The sequence below is a fragment of the Biomphalaria glabrata genome, chromosome 17 (assembly GCF_947242115.1).
Source record: "Biomphalaria glabrata chromosome 17, xgBioGlab47.1, whole genome shotgun sequence".
In the NCBI taxonomy this organism is placed as follows: Eukaryota; Metazoa; Mollusca; class Gastropoda; family Planorbidae; genus Biomphalaria; species Biomphalaria glabrata.
In genome coordinates this window covers 3,228,616-3,250,618 of record NC_074727.1, presented here as the reverse complement: position 1 = coordinate 3,250,618, position 22,003 = coordinate 3,228,616, and the positions used below count along the sequence as shown (strand labels likewise).

At 34.2% G+C, this 22,003-nt stretch overlaps 1 protein-coding gene across 2 annotated transcripts; it reads right to left on the bottom strand.

Annotated features, from left to right (window-relative positions):
• Positions 1–346: 346 nt before the first annotated feature.
• LOC106059440 (serine/threonine-protein kinase 3-like) lies at positions 347–20,792 on the bottom strand. 2 transcript variants are annotated; one of them, XM_056015542.1, is made up of 13 exons: positions 20,660–20,792; positions 16,798–16,881; positions 13,495–13,675; positions 12,871–12,933; positions 12,084–12,248; positions 11,755–11,860; positions 10,616–10,677; positions 10,362–10,499; positions 9,200–9,310; positions 8,484–8,559; positions 7,603–7,722; positions 6,805–7,052; positions 347–6,617 (listed from the first exon to the last, which is right to left on the bottom strand). In XM_056015542.1, the coding sequence occupies exons 1-13, from the start codon at positions 20,671–20,673 to the stop codon at positions 6,459–6,461; spliced, it is 1,527 nt and encodes a 508-aa protein (XP_055871517.1). In that variant the 5' UTR covers positions 20,674–20,792; the 3' UTR covers positions 347–6,458. The 2 variants fall into 2 exon arrangements, with proteins under 2 accessions (XP_055871517.1, XP_055871519.1); XM_056015544.1 differs by lacking the exon at positions 16,798–16,881 and adding an exon at positions 18,069–18,149 and having other exon boundaries at positions 20,660–20,781.
• Positions 20,793–22,003: the final 1,211 nt, after the last annotated feature.

The window sequence follows — 22,003 nt, the reverse complement described above, 5'->3', positions numbered from 1 at the left end:
TTTGTCAAGTCTATGTAAAATTTTTCTTGGTTCTTATTTAACATGGAGAGTTCAGATCAGTAATCCTATATCTGAGATAAACCGCGCAGTGGTTTTCAGATCAGGCAAATCCAATCAATAACCCTATATCTGAGACGAACCGCGCAGTGATTTTCAGATCAGGCAGTTCTCAGAATATTTTTTTTCTATAAAAATTTACTTTAGGATACTTGGAAAGAAGCTTTACAAAGAATGATCCCACCTGAGATTTGGTTCGGTAATCAGTCATGACAAACGTCAAGGGACAAATGATATTAGCATTGAATGTTCTAATGAGAAAAGACTTAACAAATACCGGTATTGTATATTTCAATGTATTTCTAAGGTTTATTTCTGGTATAATCATCTTTATATACAATTAGACAATGACAGATGAATGGTGGCTAGAACATTATCTTCTTTCAACTAAATAAAACCCAAAACAAGAACCAGAACAAAACGTAACTATATAATGCATAAAGAATGTACATAGTTTAATAAATAAGAAAATAAAAAAAAAAACTTATCAATGTAATTATTAAAGCTGGCATCATATGAACAAATGAAGCCAATTAGAAATAGCTGATACATATACATTGTGACATTGGGTTTTTAAACAAGTTTTTAATTGTTAGAACAAAAGGCAAAAAAAAAAAAAAAAAAGATGATACATTGATTGAATGTTATTTCTAAAGCTAAAAGAAAACAACAAATTTTTACAATGTAATTTCAATACATTTCAGTGTTAACATTATTAATTAATATTGGAAGGTTGGATACTCAGAATCTCTACAGTTCAAAAAAAGCTATCCTGTTTAGTTCCATAAGAAAATTATTATTTTTTTTTTAGATTTAAGTCCTGATGTCAACAAACTAATCAAACACCAGAGCAATATAGCTATTCAACATTGTCATGTCTACAAATCAGAACCAGAAGAAGGTTCAACACTCGCCCACCCTCCCAACAGAAATTTTTGTTATTTTAATGTTGCACAAGCATAATAAATATTTATATTATTATTTATGAATTTAAGATATTTATCTGAACTATTATAATACGGTATAGGATCGACTGAAATAGGACACTGAGAAAATGTATTTCAGATAAATTTACTCTAGTGGATTGTAAACGTTAAAGAATTATGAATTACATTCCTTTAAAGAAAAAGAGATCCTGCACATATCCATACAAGTCTTTTGTTACAGTACTAAAGAAATTAATGTTTTTTTCAAGTCAAGATTAAAAGTTAACAGAGTTCTAAACAATCAGCTTTTGTGCTTTGATGTAAAAAAAAAAATATGGCTCTGACCAATATGAACAGTAAACGGGAAAAGAAAAAAAAAGGATTATGTAAAGTGAGGAATGGGGTCAAGGACTAATGTGAAATAAGAAGATCAAGGCACGGCATGAATGTTTTTACAAATAAAAAAAATAAATAACTAAATGAAACGCATTTGGAGTACATTTGGAGTAGGTGTGCACTTTGACATTTGTTGCAAGGACAATAACAACAGAATTTAATAATGTTTAGTTGGAAACAAGTAAGATGGTCGCTACTTGTATGCACCAGGTATCAGACACAATTACTTTTATTTACAAGAATGGTTGTGAATGCTGAAATGTTTTGATGTGTTACTTTTACTATTAAAGAAAGTAATAAAATTGGCAGAAGATTTTTTTAGATAACGGAGCATTTCATTTGCTCCTGAAGTACTTATAAATTGAAAACAGCAGAAGACTTCTTTAACTACTTGCCCATGTCATTCTTTGACCACTCTATCCTGAAAGAGTTGTGGGAATTCTCAAATCTAAGACTAAAACTAAGACTGCTTTATTGATCCTTATGGAAATTTGTTGTGATTACAAGGACTCTTTTTCTCATATAAAGACAACACTACTCTCACTCAACCATCAGGTGGTCATGTGCAGTGCCTCGAACTGAAATTTTTTTTTTTTGTGAAAACAAAACTCAAATATTTGGCCCAAAACAATTTTCACCAAAACTTTGACATTTCAGCCAATTCATAAAGTTTTTTTTTCTTTCTTCGTATCAGAATAGAGAAATGACCACTACAGATTTTCTACGAACTTAAAGCAAGCAGAGAGGAAAGGGGACGTGTCAATGAAATGGTCAGTTAAGAAAACAAAGTTTCCCTATTTGAACAATGAGATATTGTCAACATGAACCCTGTGCAGGACTACAGCCAAAGTGGAGGATCTTATTTCTTGAACTCTATAAACAAATCTGTTGAAGCTCATTTCTTGCAACAAAGTCCTTCGTGTTCACAGAGACAGACAGAAAAACAACTTCCTAGGTCTTGGTACAAGATCAAAGGAAATACAAAGACATAATCATCAATTTTTTTTTTTAGGAGGGGAAGCTTTGTTATTGAAATTTTAAATGAATCTTGAGATTTACGCCCATAGGAAACACAAAGCAGACTTTTGCTAGGTTAAGAATGAAAAATTGTGTGTCTAAACGAACTGCTGATCACTGTAGCTCAGTCCAACAAATATCAGGTATTCAGGATCAATTAAAACTGCTGAAACAGAGCCGAGACCTGCTCCTATAGGCTCAGCCGATTCTTAGGCTGAATAAATTGAAATAGTTACAATAGTTGAAAAACAACATGATTTAAATGCAAAAAGTCACTGAGAAAGAAATGAGGGAGGGGGGGGGGGGGGGGTGAGCTTGTAGGCATTAGCCATCCTCAAATACCATTGAGAAAAAAACACTATTGATTATGTCTCAAAATCCCAGCATATATATATTTATTTTATTTTTTTTGTTATAGAATTTTAAAAAATTGTGTACAATAGAATAAGTTTAAAACGATAAATGTAATTGTCTCTCTTACATTTGAGAATCCTATGAGGGGATACACTTATAGTCCAACTAGATAGCAATTCAATGTTAAGATTATTGTATACATATATAACAAAACACATTAATCTAAAAACAAAATTGAGGAACCAAACACATCTTTTGATCTTTTTCCTATGTTAGGATGTTCCTTCAGAATGGAAGATAACCACACCCTCATCTCCTACATGGATGGCAGCAGGCAGAGTTTGAACCAGGGCCATCAAGACACATCCATGCAGCCATCATATATTAACATAGGGTTGTGGGTAGGGAGAAAAAAATATTAAACTACACAGGGTTCATCCAGATTGGTTCCAATAAAAACAAAAATGAATCTACACAGGGTTCAGCCAGAAGGGTTCAATCAAACAGAAACCCCAATTGCCATTTCTTGCTGAGTTCTTCAACAAAACAAGTCAAGAATGTTTATGCTAATCAAAGTTGTCTCCCTTCGGGCGAGGGAACATACAAATAAATTATCTTTAAAAAAAATGTATACTCTTGTATTATGGTCACATCAGAATGGATTCACAAGGCAGTCACTACCATTCTACTTGTCAAAGGTAACGCAATCATGCAGCCGAGAAAAGAAATTGTTCCAATGTACTATAAGTAAACTTTAGCATTTCATTTTAATTTAAAATTTTGTAATGTTGTATATTTGTACATGTCTACTTAACTCTTTCTCTCCATAATTATTTTCTATGTTCCGATGGAATTATTCACTATGCTCATTGGTATTTCACTACCCTGTTACGATTAAACTTCAAAAACTTTTTGTATGTCATCAGGAAATGTTATTTTAGGTATATAATTGTAAAAAAAATGCATGCACTTTTTATATAACAATGATTACAGTTTATAAAACCAATAAATTATTTAATTTCATGGGGTAATATCAGCAATGGAATCGTTAGTTAGGAGAGAAAGAGTTAAAAATGATGTTTTATAAAGTCATCTTTTCTAACAAACTTCAGTGCCATATTCAAATAAAACTACAAAACATTTACTCACTCAAGAATGAATAGATATACAACATAAGTAAACGACAGGCGACATCAGCTAATGATATGTGAGTGCTGATAGAAAATGACCTTACAATATTGGCATACAACATTTGCTGCTCATTCAGAATTATTTTCTGTTCTGGGTGCTATAAAAATAAATGCTTCTGTTTTTTTTTTGTTTGCACAAATATATAAGGGCCAGTGTGAACAAATATTTGAGCTATTAACACTGTCGTAATACTGTTCTGGGAATAGAACGGGGCCTGTGGTCCACAGTAGCGATGAAGTGTGGAGAGCTTTAAGCAACAACAATGGCGGTCAAAGGGAAGATGAGAACAGCAGACGTGAGAGGCTGCAAGACAGCAACCATTTTTTTTATGGTCTGTAAAAGATTTACATGTTACATTGCTAAAATGGATTAAGATAATTTATTGTTTGTCAGGATAATTTATTGTTTGTCAGGATAGTCATTTTTAAGCTGTTATGAAATATGATTAAAAGCAAGAGTATACAAAGATACAAACATTCTATGACAATGTTTTAAGAAATCTATAATGAGGTCAGTCGCTCATGCTATATGAGTGATGGAAATATTTTAACTTGAGTTTTTAAGACTTCCTTTTTAAATAAGCAGACAAGAACAAAAAATTCAATTATTTAAATTTGCGTTCAAATGCTGAAAAAAAATCATATCATTTGAAGACAGTGAAAACTTCACTATGAGAGTCAACTTCTATCTGGCATTTAATCAGCATCGATAAATTATGAATATATAAAAAGAATTGTTGTTTTTTTTCAAAAGAGACTGTACAAGAAGTGTGCTCGAAACGAAATCTTTTTTTTTTCTTGTACTGTCTGATGCATCCAGAAGTGACGGTACTAAAATTATCTTACAGTTTGACTTTAATTTTAGATTTTCTTTGTTACATACTTGACTGAAGGTCATTAAAGGAGTGTGAGTCAGTGTCGAAACAGAGATGTCTTTGTGAAGATAAAACCAAAAGTAAAATAAAAAGTCTTTTGTTAAATATGGTTTTTACAACGGAGGTAATTATTTACTCTTAGCTTTTATCACTTGATTGATGCAACCCAAATTCCTATTAGTTTTATGCATGACAATTACTTAACAAAACTTGCTAAATTTACCACAAATAGTTTATCAATAAACATTCTTTAAAAAAAACAACAACTAAAAAAAACTAACAAAATCTGTTTGTATGCCAATGACAAGTTATTTTTGTTATGTCATAACAAAAAACAAAAAGAGGATCAGTTTATAAAAGAAACAAAAATTACTACTGATAAAAGAAAAACTAAACACTTTGTTTGTAAATGCTTGTGAACTAACTGCAATTCTACATTTGCTAGACTATAATGCAGTACCATTAGAAATGAACATCATATATGTTGGAAAAGGTTAATAGATTACAATATTAAAACAAATGAACTAACTAGATAGAAAACTTCATTCAATCTATTTTTTCCCAGTAGATTACAATGTCCATCCAAAATTAAGATCATTCAAACAGCTCTGTCCAGATTTCCAAAACACTGAATGCAAGCACACACACACACACATTCTGTCACAAGTCAGACAATGAGGTGTTGGAGGCCTGTAAAAGGCAAACACTCACAGATTCTTGATTACAGCATATAATGTTATCAACTAATGAGAGTTTCATCGAAGTTCAAGAGGCCAACAGATCGGGAGAGAGAGAAACGCCTGGCCATATTGATAGGCTAATAGGTTGGTTATAGCAAAAGGGGGCCAACAGACTCAACTTGTTCAAATAAAGCATGCAGGCTGCAACCTGCCAGCCGTTCAAACCTCTGAATTTCTATCACTGTATTGTAGGGCAACCTTTTTTAGTTTGTGCAAGTAATATTAATTGTCAGTATAAATGCAGAGAACCACTGGTCTAATCTTGAATCTACTGCAACCGAAAGAGTATGATTTACTGGTCTGACAAATTACTGTTATAAAACCACTTAATAAAGAGCTACACATTTCTCTCTTTGAAAAGAGTAAATTATTCTACATCCCTCGTAATAAACTTTTTTTCAAAATTGATTTTCTTATTATCCACCTAGCAGGAAAAGAAAGACCCCGTCCCTTTCCAAACTCCCAATTCCCTAACACTGCATTAAACAGCAGTGGATTCACAGGACCAGTATTAATGTTACATAAGCAATAAATAGTACTTTAGCCCTCAACCATTCTATCACTATCAAACTAAGAAGGGCAGTCACTGTTGTCAGACTTTGCAACACAGGCAGAATTCAACACGGGAGGAATCATTTTGTCCTCCATTCAAACAAATCCAAAGAAATAAAATAAATATGTTAGTAAAACATCAGTCTGCAATAGGAGTTCTATTGTTAGTAACAGCGTCAAATCACTTCAGGGGAAACAATGCACATCCTGCTCAAAAACAAGTCAGCCTCTTCGTCATTTCAATTCGTCAAAGCACAAGTTCATGGTTAAGTATTTTCGTCAGCCTGTCTCCACAACAGACACTTAGGTCCTGGAACTTCAGAATACAGTCTCAATTAAAGGCGCCTAAATTTAAAAGTTCTGTTGCCTCTTTTTCTTAGCGTCAATGGCTTCTAAAATGGGCTGTCTTTTGGCCTGGTACCTTGCTCTTAGTTCCTCAATCTCCCTCTCCATCTCGGGGTCTAAATCAGCGAGCCTACTTTCTATTTCTTCAAAAGCCAAGCTCCTCAACTGAAACCATACATAACATTGGTGTCAGAAGTGCCAACTATTAGAAATATTTATATTTTTATTACTATTACTTTTTCATTGGAGTATAATGTCTATTCATAATAGGGTTTAGTTTTTAATACCTAAATAATAAAGATTATTATTATATCTATGGGAATCTTTCTTACAACTTTTTCGCAACACTTACAAATTCAAAGTCTCCATCAATGAAGGACCTCTGGAAATGATGTGGCGGGGTGATTTGCTTTGGCTGGGCCTGTTGTTGGGGCTGTGGCTGCTGAGGGGCTTGGGGCTGGCTGGGCGCTTGCGCAGGAGGGTTGCTGTTACTAGTGGGCGCAGGTGCTGTAGTCTTCAACTTCTCCCTATCCTGCTTGTCAAAGTGGTCTAAGAAAGAAGGACGATAAGGATCTTTGCCACCTGTGGCTGTATCATGCCCTGAGCAAATAAAAAAATACAATTCTTAATTCTAACTCTTTAATTCTCTGTAAAAAATTAACTACTTTCATAATTGCATATTAATTATAGATACTTGGAAAAACAAAAGAGAAGATATTGGGAAATGTGAAAAATAATTGTTTATGATTGGATTGTAGAATAGTGGATTAGATCACAATTATAAAAAGCCAAAGATTTTTTTTTCAAGAATCTTTTACACTCAGCAAACAAAAATTGTACTAACACATTTTAAAATTAAATACTTGAAGTGATTCTATAATCAGTTTAAATTTTTTTAAAATGTGGCCAGCACAACAACCAACCGCCTTTACTTTTCCCCAACTAATATCAGGTCCCCAATAGAGCTGGGTGGACTCAGAAGCGCCCTAAAGATTCTGAAATTAAAAATCCCAGTTTTCGACAGGATTCGAACCCAGGACCCCTCGGTTCAAATCAAAGCACTTTACCACTCATAAACATAAAAGTAAAGAAAACATAAAAGTGAAAAGAACATAAAAAAATGTTTTTAACTCTCCCCTTTCTAACTTACTTTTCATGGTGCCTGCAGAATCATCAGAATCATCATCGTTGATGACCATTGTCCCCAGCTCAGACTCCAATGTGGAGGCCTCACTACTGATTACAACTGTGCCACTAGGTGTCAGTGTACCTGTTCAAAAAGTAGAATCATCCAATCAGATTTTAGTTGAAACTATTCATTTCTATTACTTGTATTACATTATTTATATAACTTTTAACATGTACATCCTGAATCATCATGACATAGGAAATACACAAGTTGTAAGAGAACTTGACCGAGGAGTGAAAATTATGTATGACAACAGGCTCATGTACAATAATTATGAAAATAAAATATGAATAATTTAGATAATGAAAAAAAAGTTCAAATAGTTGTAAAGGTATATCTGATAGAATATAATACCACTATACATCAGAAAGAGTTGATATAATATACACATTATCTTTCACATTTCAACTATCAAATAGCAGAATTTAAAAAAAAAACCAGCTTTTTCCAGATCCCATTCAGAGTCATGGTAGAACAATAATTAAAGAATTTCTGTTTAAGTGAATATTTTTTGTGAGATATTAATTTATTGAAAAAAAAAAATCCTTTTGTATAGTGTAGATTTCTTTTGTGGATATTTGGGGGGAAAAGGTATCTCAGAAAAGCTTTCCGTGGGGCCTTCAGGCGCTCAGCAAAAAAAGACTCAACTGAGTTCAGATTTGAACTTGTACCCCTCTGATAAGTATGATCAAGCCACTCAGCCACCCAACCCACACCTTTAATAGTTGTAAGCATTCAGTTCGTTTTGTTTATTTGTGATTTTCTAATACAATGAAAAGGGGAAAATAATGCTTAAATAAAAGCTTAGTGGTTGGGCTGGAAATCTTCAAAGATTTTCTCACTTTCTGGTCGAGGTTTCATGGTTCCTTCTTGGTCTGTTTTTCTCACAATGGTGCCATCAGTATCATCTTCATCTCCCTGTTCAAAATATTAAACATTGCAGTTATTTTCAATACTATTTACTATTGCAGTAAATAAGTAACAAATTATTTTTTTGTTTGCCTGCTATTAACTAGCCTGTTAGCCTCTCTCCCACTGCAGTAAATAAGTAACAAATTATTTCTTTAATTTAAAGACCTAGCAATCCATGGGACAAATGATGTAAAGGTCATCTGTTTCTAAGGCTAACGAGGGTGTCATGGCCCAAGCCCAAGCCTTCACTAGGAATTAAACCAGAAACCACAGAGTTCATAAGCCAAGCACTTTACCACTCAGCCACCAATCCCCCCAATAAATAAGAGCAATACAAATGAAAGTTTCGTTAAATCTCAGTGGCCTCTAGCAGTCTTATGAAATCACCGCTCACATCTCTTAGTGGTGTTTATCACAACCACTGGTACAACAAAACCTATGATGGGGGACAGCATGGAAGAAATAATAACAAACTTTCAGCCTTTTAAAAGATGACTATTGCTTTGTAGTTGGATAGCAAATATTCTTCAGAATATTCACCGATTCATCCCCGTTGACCACTATATTGGCCTGAGCTAACAAACAAATATTCTTCAAAATATAACTGAGCTAACAAACAAATATTCTTCAGAATATAACTACTGACCGATTCATCCCCGTTGACCACTATATTGGCCTGCGCCTCTTGAATTTCTTTGGCTTCTTGGATCATGCTGTGCAACACAGAGCAAACATCTCTGTTTTGGATGAAAGGATGCTGCAAAAGCAAACAGTCATTTTAAAAATCATTTACACTGAACGAAATTAACGTGAACAAATCCTACCTAATTCTAAGCTAGATATACACAGGATCAGAAGAGGAACAAAACAAAAACTAATTGAAAGTCTGTTCAGCATGAAAAAATATTGTCGAATCAGTTACTGAAAGATGTAGTTTTAACCATTTACGCAGTATAGTCGCTGATTTTAGATTATTTTGTTGCCCAATTCACTACAAGTTTACTATTGCATATTTGATCAGTTAACTAGCTTTGAACTGGGGGGGATGATAATGAGGCTTATTTGATCTGTGACTAGCTCTGACTTTTAGGAATGATAATGAGGCTATTTATACAGGTTTATTCGGTATTACCAGCATGTTGGAATAGATTTTATGATCTTGTTAATAATGAGTTGTTTTTATTTGGCTAGCCTACAGAAATGGAACACATTTGGCTAGTACTCGAGCTATAATCAGATTTGATTAAGAGGGAAGGTATTAACCGTTTCAACTGTAAAATAAAGAAATATTGATGAGGGTAAGTAATTTAGAGCCAATTGAGCACAATAGTAATGATGGTGAAGATGAATTCAATGCTATAATTTATTTTGATAACATTTGATCTAGTCCAACTGGAGAGTAGAATGCAAGTAAATCTGATGTGATATTTAAAATGTTAAGAGCTCTGTAGACCTAATCATGACTTGAAACATGATACTAATTCTATGACTATGAAGAGATTTTAGTTTATTTTTGTGAAATTAGTAAGAAAACGAATTGTGTATTATAAAGATATGGAGTTTTACCCTTACTCTAAGGCACTGGTTGGCTGACACTGCTTAGTGTGGAATGGGTTAAATCAAACTTAGAGATTATGATTATTCATATTATATTATATTACCTATTATTTCACTTACTATATTCTAATTTTATTGTCATGCAATAAAAAAGTTCAGTCTATATATATGTAAAGTAGTATATATCACACTTGATAGTTTACAACCTAACAGGTTTACAGCCTAACAGGTTAAGCAATGATTTCAATTACCTTTAATAGCTCAGCAGCTGTAGATCTAAGCTCTGGATTTTTCACCAAACATTTAGAAACAAAATCAATGAAATCTTGTGACCACTTGTCTGGCTTTCGGAAAGACGGGGGCGGTTTGGTAGGTATCATAAATATTGCCTGCAAAAATGAAACAAAAAAAAACGTAAACAACAGAAAAATTGTACATCCACACCTATTCATGTTTGGTCTATTTATGACTTAAACATAAAACAGAAATACAAATGTCAACTCACTCTCATAGGATGTATATCTCCATAAGGAGGTTTGCCTTCTGCCATCTCAAGAGCTGTTATACCTGAAAGAAAAAAAAGTGTTGAATCCATTGAGAACATTTTATAAAATACAAAATTCTGCAAAGTTTCATTTGGAGTTCTATTGTTTGGTTGGTTTACTGCGATAGCAACTATACCTTGACACAATTAGGAAGCTTACATTGATTGAGACAAACTGAAGATCAGATATAGGTAGATAATAGTAAAAAGAAGGTAGAAGTGTATTAAATAAAAGAGAAGAACCTTTTCAGATCTTCCGATCTATAGGGCAGATAATGCTAACAAAGGAGTCATGTGGCCAGCACAATGACCAAGAAGTGTGGGTAAAACAGAAAAAAGAGATTTGTAAGTTTTGTTTGACCTTGAGTGTTATTTGTTCACATTGGGTCAAGAAGGTGAAAGCATGGGAAACCTCCGAATAGAAAGAGGAAGTAAGAATGACTAAATTCACCTTAAGTCAGTGATGGTTGTGTTCTGTACTTGGGACAGTACACATATTTTTGGAGTTGCCTTTCTTACCCACTGTGATGCAGACATGATGTATTATTATAGCTGTACTTAGTGTGAGATAGACTTATTCTAAAGGAATTACTATTTGATACCACTGTGATGCGGATGTAACTGTATTTCAATATGTTGGATTATGTTTATGTAACCATTTTGAAAGACATCATGCCATTTATCATCTAACCAGTGATTTGTAACCAAATGCTTGAAGTTGCAGTATATTACTATTATTAAACAAATATTATCTTGTCTGCTAAAATTGGACTCAACTCAGTGTGTACTATATATATTTGTTACATGCTGAGTGTAGCTCCAGGACACACAAACCCAGACCATTCTACATCTTGGTGACCAGTATTTGACTACACACATAACATCACATCTTGATGACCAGCAAGTTCATGTATAATATTTACATTTGTCACGTAACATTTACAAAATTACAAGTTCAATGATTACTGATATGTTTGACTTCCTCTAGTTTTTTTTTTTAAAACATGGAAATAAAAAGAAAAAGATTTTAGTGATAGTAAATAATACTTTCAAATTAACTAGGTGGTCTAAGATGGAGGAGACAGATCGAAAGTTCTCACCTAAACTCCAAATGTCTGCTACACAATCATAACCAATTTCTTGTATCACCTCTGGGGCCATCCAGTATGGAGTCCCTATCACAGTATTGCGCTTGGCCATGGTATCCTGTTCATTTGAGTTGAGAGACACAAAATTAAACAATGATATGATCTTAAGATTACAGTTTAAATAGCGAAGTAAAACAAAATTCTTTTTTATTTGCATTTTAGTTTTTTTTTTTGTTTTTTGTAAAAATAAGGGAATATTTTTCTTTTAGACTTCTAAGACAATATAAAGTAAGAAAATGGTTGTTAAATAAGGTATGAGTTGAAGTTGAAAGATATCTCACAGTTAACTGGCCAGCCACTCCAAAGTCTGCCAGCTTGGCATGCCCTTCTGTGTTCAGCAAAATGTTGCCAGCTTTAATGTCTCTGTGAATCTTCCTCCTGGAGTGAAGGTACTCCAGGCCTTTGAGTGTGTAAAACAGTATTGTTGAGATCTCTTCCTCTGTTAGCTGTCAGAACAAAGAAAGATAAGATGTCTGTACTACTGGAAACATATGAATCATCTTTTAGTATCATGTTTCATTTTAATGCTTCAACTGAAAAAAAATTGTGTTCAATAGTTCTTTGAAGTGCAGATCTATTTTAATAAAAACAGAAATTTGGTCTCATTATTTGTAAGTATGGTTTCCCTTTCAGACCTAGCGATGATGTAAAGGTCATCTGTTTCTTTAGTCCAAGATTAACGAGGGTGTCATATGGCCAGCACAATGACCAACCACATTTACTTTTCCCCAACCTTACCCATAAGAGCTGGGTGGAATCAAGAGACAGCCAAATGATCTAAATATTCCAAATCCCAGTCTTCAGCAAGATTCGAGCCCAGGGCCCCCAGTTAAGAAGCCAAGCGCTTTACCACTCAGTCACAGTGTCCCCTATATACACCAATGCTTAAATCATGATGAAAAGCATGTCTACTCAATCAAAACCATTACTGCTGCCTCTATCAAGCTTATGCACCAGGTTAAACCTATCACTGCTCCAAGATAAATGTAAAACTACCTATTGTCTAAATGATGAAAAGTTGTATGTACAATGTCTTCACAAGCAAACAAACACTTAAATCTGACTCACTGTTTTATTCCTGAGCCTCATAATGTCAGACACTGAGCCGGCACCACAATACTCCATCACAATCTGTAGACAGGGAGAGAAACACACACACAGGTTCATGTTTTGTAAATCAAACACACAAGTTAGACAGCCTCAGAATTATAATTAGACCTAGAGTTTTAAGTTCAGACTGATACCATAAGATATATATATAAGTCCAGTTGGCAAAGGAATATTACCATAGAAATGAGATGAAAGACTGGGTATTAACTATGGTTAACCACACAGCAGTTACACCTCTCCATGCAGCTGATGTGTAAAAAGGAACAGCATTTGCCATTACAGTTTGGGATCAGCAGCGCAGCAGGTTCTACCAAGGTACACTAATGGGTGCTGCAAGCTGCCAAATGGTCACCGGCTTCTAATTTTTCATCAGGGTGGGCTCCAGAAATCTTTCTCATGATTGGGTATAGCTGCAAGGCAGCAAAAGTTTGCATTCTCTCAGGTAGGTAGCCCACAAAGGCTAATGAGCCCATCCTACATGAAGCTTACTGGTTTAGACATCTGTTGCTTGCCTTTGCTTCTATACACCATGAAGATAATCAACTTTAGATTATTTTTAATATCAACTTGTCAAGAACATACCCACAAGTCTGTGTTTTTGAAGTAACTTCCATAATACTTGACTATGTACTGAGAGTCACACTGTTGCATGATAGAGATTTCTTTGATAATCTCTTGCAGGTCAGTGTCCACAGGGACTTGCTTAATGGCCAGCACTTGACCAGTTTCCTTATGGAGTGCTTTGTACACGCTGCCATAGGAGCTAGAAGACAGGGAAAGATTCTTTCAAAGAACAGGTTATCATAACATGCATATTAAAATATTTTTAATTAATTTAGTCAAACCTTCACAATTCTACTTACAATACAATGCAATTGCTTGCATGGAGACTTTTCAAAATCTAATCAATGTAAATAATAATGTATGGCGACTTCACCACCCCCCCCCCCCCAACTCTTTACAGATCTGCTGTACTATATTTCAAACTATTTAGAGTCAACAAATAAACATAGTAAATACAACCATTTTGTGCCCATGAGGCATACAATAATAAACTTGTATTACTTCTTAGTAATAATGTCTTTAGCATGACCAATTTAACTCCCTGAAAGGCTAAATCTCTCAGCTGGGCTAAAACGAGGGATATACTAGTATATGCCGCTGCACCAACAGCTTCAACTTTGAATCCTTGTGGAGGCTAGGACTGTATAGGTTTCTCATTAAACATCCCCAACACCATCCGGTTTCATATAGGAATGATCAGAGGTGAAGTTTACTTCAACTGTCTCAACAAGAAAACGTTTAAATTTACAATTATATATAGTTTGTCCATCGTGGTTCGATGATGACCACTTTTGTCATCCATTGCGCTGGAGTTTTGTGCCTCCTCATGTGGCTGGTGAGACCTATGTGAGTCCGGCTGCACACTGGGCAGGTTATTCCAGCTGGAGCTAGTGTCATCGGCCTTGCTTTTTTCTCTGATGCTTTTCTTCAGCAAGCGCTGTTCTCTTGTCCTCTGCAATTTGTGCACCAGTTTTCAAAAGGGCGACACTATGATGCATTTCTGTCTCCAAGGTGGCTGGATCAATGCTGAAGGTTTCCAGACTATTGCTTTCCTTCCCTTAATTGGCCATACAGGAGTTGTTTAGGTCTTCCATTCTGCAGATGTGGCCTGCCCATTGCAGCTGGGACTGCATAAAGATTGTGTGGATGCTTTGCAGGCCCACTCTTCAAAGGACTTCAGTAACAGGTATTTTTTCTTGCCATTTAACATTCAGTATTTTTCTGAAACAGGTCATGTGGAAGTGGTTCATTCTTTGTGTGCATGTTTTCTATATACTGTCCATGCTTCAATTACTACAACACCTATCTATCCTATCCCCAGTGGCGCTACAGCCCATTGAGGGCTCTGGCCTGCTTCAACACATCCCTCCATTCAGATATCTCCTGGGCCTTTCATCTCCACGCCCTAACCCCAAGCTGTTGTAGATCTGCCTCGACATCATCAATCCATCGCATTCTGTGTCTGCCTTAGGGTCACCTGCTTCACTAGAACTCCAACATATTCATTTGTAGGACTAGGAAAGTAACAATGGCTGTAAGGATATAAGAATCCTGAAACTAACCAAACATGAGCAGATGCTTCTCAAATAATATCTTAATACTACGATCAATTAAAAAAAAATGATTGCCAACTTTTATTCATTTTGCTTGTTTTTAGAATGCAATTTGAATTCTATGAAACATAAATCTAGTTTTTATATATTTCAAAGTATATAACAATAATATGGCATAAAAATTTAAATTAACATACTTTTAATTATTTATTTTTTTATTCTGATGATTTATCTTTTCTCTCTCTTAAGAATAAATAAATAAATTAGAAGTTTCTTGACTTAAATCTGAATAAACTGTACATAATATCAACATCTATTCATTAGCATATTGACAAGCAAAGCATTTTTAAGCGTCTATTTCTAGAGTGTACTGCTTTAGATTTAATTCATGCATTTCATTAAAATTAGATAAAAACATAGCATAGTATAAAAAAAAAAAAACTAGCTACAAAGCAGGAAGAATGGCAAAAAGCTCTAAGCTGAAACAGCATGCAACTAACAAAACAAAACAAAAAGTAAGTGCACATGCAGAGAAACAAATCAACCAGAGAGACAGAGATGGAAACAAATGAGAAGCAGACGTTAAAAAAGCTTAAAGACATTAAATTAGACTAAGACTGCTTTATTGATAAAAAGCTTAAAGACATTAAATTAGACTAAGACTAAGACTGCTTTATTGATCCTTATGGAAAGTTGTTGTGGTTACAAGGACTCTTTTCTCATACAAAGACAATACAACAGAAACATTCACATAACAGAGACAACATAAAGAGTTCATCGAGAGACTACACACAGGCATCTTGGTCCTTTTCCTGATCAACGAGTGGCGTTGATATAGTAAATTACAGACACAGCGTCATTTCACGTTGGGAAATATCGACAAAAAAAATGTTTGTTTCTTCTGTCTTAAATATTTTTACAGTATGGGAAAAATGCTAAGAAAAAAAAAAAAAACTATTTTTTTAAAAGAAACTCGAGAAATTCATAATGGATGATGTGCAAAATAGACAAAGGCAATAATGCCAGTTCCACCACATGTATGTGTACTTTTGGTTAATGAAAGACATTTTATAGAAATCTATGATATATATATTTTGGCCTAAGCCTAATATAGTCTCATTCAAAAAATAACTAACTAAAAAAAAAAAAGCTAAATATTGACTAGAACTAATGTATATTACATAATATTGTTACTGATGCTAAAAAAAATAGGTCAGCCAAATCGCAAAAATGGCAACTTAGGATACATTAGCAAAAGAACACAATGTTATGTTACTAATTTGTAATACTAGACTCTGGATTAATGTTTCTCGGTTACGCTATCATTGTGTACATTGTCTTCAACTTAAGCTGGTGGGAACTTCGCATATAATTTTAAAGCAATTTTCCCCTAATCTTCTGAATCAGCACATTGTGTTTCGGCCAAAGAAAGAAATCACAAGCACTTTATGACTTAGCTGCCAATGTACAATATACACAGAGGTGGATTCAAGAATATCTAACTTTGGCCATAAAATGTATATATATATATATATATACTTCTTTTCCAACCTGATGATTAGCAACCAAAATAATGGCACTATATGGTCTTAAGTTGTTCTCAGATTACTATTGCTTCTGTTGAAATATTTTTTAACTTTTTAGCCAGACTATCCCTATTTAATAGATGGCATCACTTTAGGGGCAGGGAGGGGTCCTCTTTTGACAGTGTTAAATCCCTTGTTAACTGTTACACTGACCTATATGTTGAGTTACAAAAACGTCTTACCCCTCTCCTAATTTCTGGAGTACTTCAAACACTTCCTCTGGCGGTCTGGTCAGATTTTCTTCACTCAACTTAGTTAGTCCATGACTAGCAGCCGTCAAGAAAACAACAAGGTTAGGAAATAAAGAACAAAAAAAAAATACAACACACACACAATTATTTTATTATTATACACGTCTCTTTGTTTTCCTTTGAAAGATTAAAAAAAAAAAAAAGAGCCAAGCGAAGAATGGGAAGCAAAGAACAAAGAAAACCAAAACCAAATATTTATGAAAGGTTTTAAAAAAAAATCACTTTCAATGTTTAAAAAGTCAGCTTTACTGGCAATCATGGTGACTGTGGGTAGAAGTTTTTTTGTTTGCAAAATGTTTGACATGTTTCGGATGTTCCTTCAGAGTTGAAGATAGTTTACTTCCTAGTCCAAACCTCCCGCAGGACGACAGGGGATGGGAGTGGGCAGGGTTTGAACCCGGGACCATCAATAAATCTGAACGACAGTCCAGCGCGCAAACCGCACGACCAGGCAGCCATCCTAGTCTAGAACAGTATTAATATGAATCCATGTCACTTCCTGTGTTAGGGTTCCACATGAAGTTCTATAAATTACCCAGGAGAGATGTCAACTAGGGCATCGTAGACAGAACTAGCTAATGTACCCACCAACTTATTTCCCCCCTTATAAGAGTAAAAACCTTTATGATTTTGAATTTAAAGATATTTGTTTTTCAATCGAGTGTGGAGCACAGCTTTCAAACTATTAATATATATATATATATGTGAGCTGGCTGTTTTGTTTTCATATTAAAATAGCTAGAACTATAATTCATCCAATAAACCCAAAACAAAGCTGATTAAGCCTATCAATGAATGCCAACTTTTGTAGAGACTCACACAGCCTTTTCTAAGGACAAACTATGAGGAATCTACCCCTAAAAATATTATAGTAATTCATCTTATTTAGTGCCAGAATTTTTTATTTTTTGTTTGTTTATTAGATAACCATTCTAATACGTTTTATAGTGCCCATGCCCACTCTGAATTGTCTGCCTCCAAAAGTGTGTGTGTGTGTTTCTCAGGTTTGGGGGTCACTGACGTTAAATGAAAATATCAGCAACAAACATAAAACAACATCTAGTAAGAACAGGCAACATGCAATAGGTAAGAGCACAATGCAACGACCTACAGACTCTAGAGACAAAAAAAGAATAATAAGCTTCTGCATGCTGTGACATTGAGAAAGGCAAGCAAATAGCTTTTTTCGTGTGTCCTCTTACCCCCTGCCAATTTTACAAATTATATCAAAGACCTCATCGGGTTGTTTGGCAAGATTGTCATCACTCAGACGTTTTAACTCACTAAAAGAATTCAAATAATGAGTGACATTCATTACTTACATAACAGTTGCCTATTGATACATTACTTATATAACAGCAGAGGATCAACAGACATGATTTATAAATTGTAAGCATTATAAAACTTTTGACTATATCTATACATTTAAATTATACCAATAATATATTAAGGGACTAGTTATTGTCAATTAGGTGGCAAAAAAAAAATATTTTAATATTTCAGGAATGATCAAAATCAACTTTTCCTTTGGAAAATAGTCGTATCCTTTAAAGGATTTGTCCAATAAATTGTTAGTTCATTCTAGAGATTATTTCGTTTAAAGTTTATATAGGAATATGGTAGAAGTTTTTAATTTCAATTTACAGAAAATTCAAAACCAAAATGAGCCTAAAAATAGAGTTGTTTTTTTTTTATGAATTATCATCATAGAAATAATTAAAAGAGAAATAAAACCCAGAATTCCTTTGATAACCAAAAGCTTCAGTTCTGATATCAGAATAGGAAATAAGAAGCTAGAAGATAGCTTCCAATACCTGACAGTCATGGGTGAAAACCAAATGAAATAAAAATAAGACTTAAAAACACAAATATGAGATTCATGCTCTCCTCAGTTAATGCCACATTGCCAGTTATAACATATGCCCATGACATGAAGGCTGGACTTCAACTGTAGAGACTCAAGTTAAAAAGAAAGGGTGAGATGTGATAAAAGCTTTATAGGCTACAATGATGACATTTGCAATTTAATAAGCCTGTGCTAAACTGGATCTCAAAAGATTTTAAGAAGTCCCTCGATGGCCTCCTGATTCCTAATGTTTACAAACACAAATTTATTAATATATTTGCATCTTTGTAATATGACAGACATCCCTAAAAGATACAATTTTTTTTATAACAGAAAAAGCCAAAAGTGGCAGTCAATAAAAATGAATATGAAAGAACGGGTGAAAGTCAACCCTAAATTGTGTTCACTCCAACAGTCCAAAAGATGACAGAACAATTACAGTGAATTTAAGAATATCTTGTAATATTTGTATATTTAAACTTAAAGGTAAATGTTTGGTGAAAAATTACATAATATGTTACAACATAACACTGTTCAGATGCTGTTTGTTTTTTCTTCTCTGTCCATCCATTTGTGTAAACCAAATTTACCTTTACTTCAGTATCTTAAGACTGAACTCGTCTGAACCCAGTCCAGAACCAAGTAAATAATAATGATCTAAATATAGATCTAGATCAGCGGTTCTCAACCTTTTATGCTCGGTGACCCCTTTTTACAATCCCCCACTCTGCCACGACCCCCCCACACATACAGCAATAGAAGAGTAGACAATAACAATCCGTTTTTTCTATAGTCTTAGGCGACCCACAGGTTGAGAACCCCTGATCTAGATCTAAATAGTCTTGAAGATTCCATTCACTTCAATTTTAAGACATGGTGAGTGGACTTCCCCAAACTTCCTACAGGACTGCAGGGGATGATCATGAGTAGGAGGGTTGAAACCCCAGGACCATCAAGCAAGATGACAGCCCAGAGCACCATTCGAATAGGCAGCCACACTCTATTTCTAATATTCTAGAAACTCTAGACTTAATCTAGATTCAAGTTAATAAGATATAGACTCTCTAGATCTATTCAACTCTCAAATATAAATTAGATCTAGAATCTAGATCTAGGACTTAACTTCAATACATGACAATTTCCAAGACCAAGTCGTCTAAGTGACATAAATAAGTGACTATAAGTATAAGTCTTTTACTCTAATTCTAAACCAACTCTTGGACTTTTAGTTTTCTAGATTTTGTTGGTAGCTTATTTCAAAGTGAATCAAAGTGAACTTCAAGTTACTCTCTGACTCTCACTACTCTCAGTTCCACTTGATTTTTGCGAGACTGAAAATGAAAAATCTGAAGAGCTTGATAGTTGAAGTTTGAAGTCAAGACACCTGACTTGTGACTTCACTTTGTAACTTGTTTGACTTACTAGATCTAAACTTACTTTATTATTGTTAGACAAGACACTTACTGACTTAGATCTAGTACTCATCTAGAATCTACTTCACTTCTTAGACTTAGTAAATTTTAGTAAGTTAGACTCAGAGTAACTTAAAAAACTTATAGACATAGACTTGATAGACTCAGTCTCATACACTCATAGAGTATCATACTAATGATACTAATTGTAACTAATCATAGAGTCTGTAAGACAGTGAATGAGTGATAGGTGATTCTAACACTAACACTAGTAACACTGTCAACTCTGACTCTAACACTACTAACTGTAACTAACAGAGTAATAGTCTTTAATTTTAATTAATACTAGATCTAGATCTATAATAATAATAGTTAGACTGGTCACAGACTCAGAGTCAGACTGTCACAGGCTAGGCTAGATAGAATATAAGTAGTAAGTTAAGTAAGTCAGTACTAACTTCATGAAGTTTAAGATCTAAAAATGTAAAGTACCGTAAAGGAAGACCTAAAATTACTAAGGCTATAGTCATTTTACCTTTGATTCGACATTTTACACAATTTTAGATTATCACATTATCTGGTATTTTTATAAAACATTAGACTCCAGTGCATTTTAGTTCTCTTTCTTTAGTATAGAGAGGTATAGAGCATCAAACAGGAAATCTCGTTTGTTATCTTTTTTTTACGAGAATTCAGCGAACAACTTTCGCATTTAAAACTAAGGCAAAATTTTTATAACATAATAATAAATGTAAATGGTTCAAAACTATGAGTCAAATAAAACGGAGAGAGAGAGAGAGAGAGAGAGAGAGAGAGAAATTGGAGGGCCGGCCTTAGGTACAGGCAAACAAGGAGGTCTCTCACATAGGACTCAAAGATTTTTTTTTGTTAGAAAATAAAATTGTGAAACATGGATCAAATTTCAAACAGCACAACTCGATGGCTATTAATTACCCCCGCTCTAAATTAAAGTACTACTAGATCTATATGATTCAAAGTTTATTCAAGAATGCTTAGATCTACTTGTTAGACTACATGTATCAGAAGACCATTGCTTCTTCCTTTCAATGAATTTTTTTTTTTATTTAGATAATAGATATAGATACGGTTTAAATTCATTGCGTATTTTCTGTCTTAATTTTTTTTTCTTTTTTCTTTTGGGGCTATCCTATTTATTCTCTTAGGGCCACCAATTGCCTAAGGTCGGCCCTGGAGAGAGCCGATTATTTCATCCTTTTCGAATTCATATCTTCACTTATCGTGAATAAAGTTAGAGATTTCTTTTTAGTTAAGTAGGCCTAATTGTTTGTTGTTGTTTTTTTCTTACGGATTCGGACAAATCCATTCCATGTTCTGTAGCCCAAGGGAAGAAAGAGCACACAATACTTGTAGGCCTACATTGGCTTGCATCATCATTGGCCTCCATCAGTCGTGAAACGACTATGGTTCATTTCGAACACTTTTCATATGGCTATGGAGCCCTATTTTGGAGAGACACGCCTGTCCACATATATTGCATGTCAAGGTGGCTTTCGCTTTGGTGGTAGAGGAACTGGCCATTTTCCGTGTGGCACGCTTTTCTTCAAGAATCGAGGTCCATGTTTTCTCGCTGTCTATAGCTTTCTTGGTCAAAGTCTCTCTCCAACTAGTGCGGTCTAAGTCTATGTCTTCCCAATGGTCAATATCAATGTTTACTGATTTTAAATCCCTCTTTGTCATATGGAATGTGAAATGTAAGCCCTACGTTTCTGTCTAAGTATTTGAGTGGGTCATTTATATCAACTCAATATTGTAAAAAGTTTGCACACGTTATTTCTTCCACACCCGATCCTAGATCAAGTTGAGGTTTTGTACAATTATTTCTTGTATATGTGTTATG